General features: G+C 46.0%; 1 protein-coding gene across 1 annotated transcript; it reads left to right on the forward strand.

The window, feature by feature from the left end:
• Window positions 1–5,562, forward strand: RPL11 (ribosomal protein L11; the record flags this gene model as incomplete). Its single annotated transcript, XM_019650110.1, has 5 exons — window positions 1–87; window positions 827–977; window positions 2,836–2,942; window positions 4,279–4,410; window positions 5,458–5,562. Coding segments are annotated over exons 1-5 (504 nt in total), but the record flags the coding sequence as incomplete, so codon positions are not given.

Raw genomic sequence — 5,562 nt, forward strand, 5'->3', positions numbered from 1 at the left:
CTGGTTAGCTTGGAAAAAGAGCCCGCCTCCTGGCCCATAAGGCCCTGAGCCGGAAACTTCACTCTCTCTTCCTGTCTCATGATGGCGGTGAGTAGCTGAGTCCCGGATTTGCTTCTTTTCATCCGCTTCCATCCACGCTCGGCCGATCCCGCCGGGGCTGCTTCGTCGCGGCCCGAGGAGGACGGACCCCTCGATGCTGCCCAGGCCGAAACTGGCAGAGCCATGCGGGCCGAGGACGCGGCGCTGGTCCCTGCCGCCTCCCCTGCCGCCCTCCCTGGCGGTGGGCTCGGGGCAGCCTCCCGGACGGCACAGAAACGCGGGCCCGCGGGCTGCCTGGAGGACGAGCGGATCGAACGAAGGGGTCGGGGACACGGGGTCGCAACCTGTTTGCGGTCCTGGGGAGTTGAGAGACTTGCCGGGTGCCGGGGAGCCTCAGCCGGCCCCCGCGGTTAGGGAAGGGACCAGTTTTCTGCCGCAGCCACGGAGCTGCTTCGGAACGGAATGGACGTGGTACAACCACGTGTTTACTGTTTGCTCAGTAATTCAATTCTGTTTTCTCTCCCCCGTCGACATTGGCGCTCCCCATCACCTCTACGTGGTGAGCCCCTTGGGATTCATGCGCAGTGTCTGTAACCGTGACGCTTGATACCGGCCCTGAGTGTCTGTTCACCCATTCCTTGATGCTTCCCAAACAACGGTGACACTTATTAAACTCTTTAGGGCTTTCGGTTTGGGATGAGCAGAAATGAACACGCAGTGTAGAAAAGGAGTGGGCTCGCCGCTGGGGCGGGTTGGGTGTGTTGACTGCTGCGCTTCCCTTTTACAGCAGGATCAAGGTGAGAAGGAGAACCCCATGCGGGAGCTTCGCATCCGCAAGCTCTGCCTCAACATCTGTGTCGGGGAGAGCGGAGACAGGCTGACCCGGGCAGCCAAAGTCCTGGAGCAGCTCACAGGCCAGACCCCTGTGTTCTCCAAAGGTGAGTACATGGCAGGCACGAAGCGGGCTGGCGGCTTGGTGTGCCTGGATGCGTCTTAACTCCTCTGCTGTCAAGCCTGTCGTGTGCCCCTTTTGAAAGCGACAGTTGGCATCCCTTAAGAGCATGACCTTCCTGAGTTTCCCAGGAAGTAGCTCTTCCTTTTAAGATCGGGAATGGTGCTGGAATACCAGGTATTATGTGAGCCGAAATTAAGACTAGCCCAAGTCAACATTTTTCCAAGTAATGGTTGAGGTAGAGTGGAAATGTTGGGAATGCAGTCAATGGTTTTAGGCCTGATTCGCAGTTAGGGTTATATAGGCTACACTGAGAACAGGGCTTTGTCAGTAGACGAATGGGTTCAAGTCCTGGCTCTATGACTTGCTAGTCTGATTTTGGTGTCTCTGGACCTTAGCTTCCTTTTTCACATAAAAGGGATAATAATGCTTGCTTTATAAGATTGTAGAGGATAGAGTTAGTTACTAGATATGAAATGCTACATACCAAACACAATGTAGGCAATACTATTGCTACTTTTCTTATTTTAAAGTTGTGTTGCTTTAGGATAGTGGAATATTGCAAGTCCTTGTTGAGTTCACATCCTGCCTTTTATTACCAGTTGTGATCTTGGGCAAGTTAACCTCTGAGAACCTCATCTGTAAAACGGGGATAACAGTACGATAAGGTTTTAACAAATACTAGCTATTATTATCCTAATGTTTTCTTTAGAATACAGTGATCACCTTCCTTTCTAGGGGCCTGTTCTGGTTGTGAACGTCCCCTTCCTGAGACTGACATTACGGTTTCTAGCTCTTAATTGCTGATGGCTGAGTGACTTGGAAGTTGGAAAATCTGTTTTTACTCAAAAAAACCTGTGGGTTTGGGGTCAGCCCGTTTTGTGTCTCTTCCCCTTCTCCCAGTCTCTGTGTGGCCTCTTCTTTATATCCTTAGTTATAGGGGCTCAGCTAGTCTTCAGATAAATTCAGTGGTAACTTTAACTGTGATCCCGGGAGGCGGCAGACATAGCATTTACCTATGCCATCATCTTGGACCTCCCTCCACAAATTTTAATTTGTAATTTTGCTGCGACACCCTAACTGGTGTCTATTGTGAAACTCATTTGCTAGTGGGGGTGATGGAAGGGACGAGAAAATGATGTGGTCTAAGGAAAATGGTTTCTGAGACAAACCAATTTCTGCCAAAGAGTGGAGGTCAGATTGGGCAGACTTGGATCCACGGTGTGAGGCGGCCTCTCTAATAGGCAGAGGACTGCGGCAAAGAGGAAAGTGTTTCCATCATTTTTATCCACTGTAAAAATGACTCAGCCAAGGAGAAGGAAAAGGTCAGGCAAAAATTGAAAAGAGAATGTAATAGCTCTATAAAGCATTGTAGTCCTGGATTTCTATGATCAGTGGGTATCTAAGGGTCTTCCCCCCCCCCCCCCCCAGTTATACTTTATTTCATTTTGGAGGCAGTGAATATGGAAGTATAATTCTCAAAAAGCCTCCTATCCCTCCACAATATCAAGTGTTCTCTGTAAAAGGATTGTATCAGTGATCACCTTCCTTTCTAGGGGCCTGTTCTGGTTGTGAACGTCCCCTTCCTGAGACTGACATTATAGCTTCTAGCTCTTAATTGCTGACGGCTGAGTGACTTGGAAGTTGGAAAATCTGTTTTCTGTTGTATGAATGAAACCGATTAACAGATATAGATGACACTGGTTAGAACACCACCGCTTAGAGTGTGGGTAGATACTTAATAACTCTTTGGAGTCATGGAGATGATGGATGATGTTCTGGGGAATAGGCCATTGCAGCGGGAGTGGGACAACACCTGACTCCTTGTTAATCCCTGCTTGCAGCTAGGTACACCGTTAGATCCTTCGGCATCAGGAGAAATGAAAAGATTGCCGTCCACTGCACAGTCCGTGGGGCCAAGGCAGAAGAAATCTTGGAGAAAGGTCTGAAGGTGAGGCTGATCTTATCATGGGTTGATACTAAAGAGCACCAGCTTAACACATGAAGATAATTATAGTGGCAGTGGTTAAACTAAATGTACTATTTTTGGTGCCCTGATTTTTTTTTTTTTTTAGTTTTAATTGACATATACAACATTGTGTTAGTTTCAGGTGTGCAACAAAATGATACTTGTATACACTGAAATGATCACAAGAAACTTAGTTACCATCTGATACTATAAAGTTACAAAAAATTCCTGATGATGAGAACTTTTCAGATTTGCTCTTAGCAACTTTCAAATATGCAGTACAATATTATCAATTATAGTCATCGTGGCTTATTTATATCTGAGTTTTGTTTCTTAGATTCCACATATAAGTGAAATCATACAGTGTTTGTCTTTTTCTGTGTGACTTACTTTACTTAGCATAATACCCTTAAGGTCTGTGCCATTGTTGTTGCAAATGGCAAGATACTCTTTCATGGCTGAGTAGTATTCCATTGCATATACCACATCTTTATTCATCCACCTGTGAATACTTAATGTTGTTTCCATATCTCGGCTATTGTAAATAATGCAGTGAACATAAGGGTGCATATGTCTTTTCGAATTAGTGTTTTTGCTTTGTTTAGTTAAATACCCTGAAGTGAAATTGGCTAGATCATATGGTAGTTTTTTTGTTTTGTTTTTTAAATGTTTTGAGAAACCTTCTTCCTGTTTTCCATCGTTTCTGTACCAGTTTACATTTCCACCAACGGTGCATAAGGGTTCCCTTTTCTACACACCCTGACAACACATTTCTTGTCATTTTGATAATAGCCATTCTAACAGGTGTGAGGTAATATCTCATTGTGGTTTTGATTTGGAGTGCCCTGATGATTAGTGATGTTGAGCATCTTTTCGTGTACCTGTTGGCCATCTGTATGTCTGAACTTTTTTTTTTTTTAAAGATTTTATTGGGGAATTGGGGGAGGGGAACAGACAAGTTGCTGTCCTTTTGTTCTTCAGTCTAGCTGTAGAGGGCACAGCATCACTGGCCCTCATGTGGGATCCGAACCGGGGCCCTGCTGCTCAGAGCTGGTGTCCCAAGCCAACTCCTAACCAGTGCGTCACCCGGCCGGCCCTGTCTGAACTTCTGAAGGACTTTCCCTGCCCTTTGAAAGTTGGGAAAGTTCGATGTAATCCATAGTTAGGATGTGATTTGGTGTAGTAGGGAAATCAGACTTTTTGTTCCTGGCCAGATTGCGTTGAGTTGTATTTCTGGGGTGCTGAGTGTTACAAGCTAAGCTAGTTATTTTGGGGTTTGAGTTGACAAGGAGTGTGATTGTTACATTTTTCTCCTCAGGTTCGAGAGTACGAGTTACGAAAAAATAACTTCTCAGATACCGGAAACTTTGGCTTTGGGATCCAGGAACACATTGATCTGGGAATCAAATACGATCCAAGCATTGGTATCTACGGCCTGGACTTCTATGTGGTATGAATAGTTAATCTTTTCCACTCCTGGTCTGTGCAGAGAGTGAAACCTGCTACTCCTTTATTTCATGTGCTATTTTGATGTCTACATATTGAATTTGAGCTTGGAGTATTGTCTGCCTTTGACTCCTCCTCCTTTGGGAAGGAAGATGTGCCTCTCGTGTGGCATGTGTAGGGATACAGGACTAACTAGATAGACAAGGCCACTGCTATTGTGAAGCTCATAGTCTAGGCTCTAGCAACCCCTGATAATGGCTTGAAGGTGGAGGAAGGAAACTATTCCATCTAGCCACTGACCTGAAAATTTGAGGAATAATATTGGAGCCTCGTCGGCATGCAGGTTGGCTGGCCTTTCCCAGCTCCTCCCTTAGACCTGGGAGAGGGGTGGCTTCCACCTAGAGGACATAGAAGCAGGTTTGGCGAGCAGCTGGTTTGCTCAGGATGGGGATTTCAATGTAAAAATGACCATTTGCGTTACTGCAGTGTTTTGGTCCAACCATGAAACTAGCAAAAACCAGAAGTCCTGACTACTGTGGAACCTGAAAGATGGCAGCACTCTCATTAGATTTGAATATCCAAACAGTAATGAAAATTCAGTGCTCACTGGGAGTTTGGGAACAGCAAACCTTTAAGAAGCACTTCTGAGCTGACGTGAAAGGAGAGAAATATGTATAACTATTTCTTCGTGTTTCTCAGAATTTTAAACTTGCTATAGTGTGGTAGTATAGTAAGATTTTTCCTAATATTGTTTTTCAAAATAAAAGTGCTTTGGAGATTGGGGAACAGTGGTGGAAAATCCTTAGCTACCACTGGAAGTGGCAGGGGCGGGGGGTGCTGCAAGGTCCAGCCTCCAAAGCAAACCTGTAATATGGTGGTGTGTTGTCCAGGATGCTGGAAACAGTTCCATCACTGAGATCATGGCTCTTTTGCTCCACGATTCATTGGGTCACCAGGTTACTCTTGAAGATCGATCTCTGCAATGTGTGAGTCTTGTCCATCTGCTCTTGACTCTGAGCTGGCTAGGTGACTGTTGGTTATTCCGGGACAGGTGCTGGGTAGGCCAGGTTTCAGCATCGCAGACAAGAAACGCAGGACAGGCTGCATTGGGGCCAAACACAGAATCAGCAAAGAGGAGGCCATGCGCTGGTTCCAG

This window comes from Hipposideros armiger, unplaced genomic scaffold (genome assembly GCF_001890085.2).
Source record: "Hipposideros armiger isolate ML-2016 unplaced genomic scaffold, ASM189008v1 scaffold_138, whole genome shotgun sequence".
Taxonomy (NCBI): Eukaryota; Metazoa; Chordata; class Mammalia; order Chiroptera; family Hipposideridae; genus Hipposideros; species Hipposideros armiger.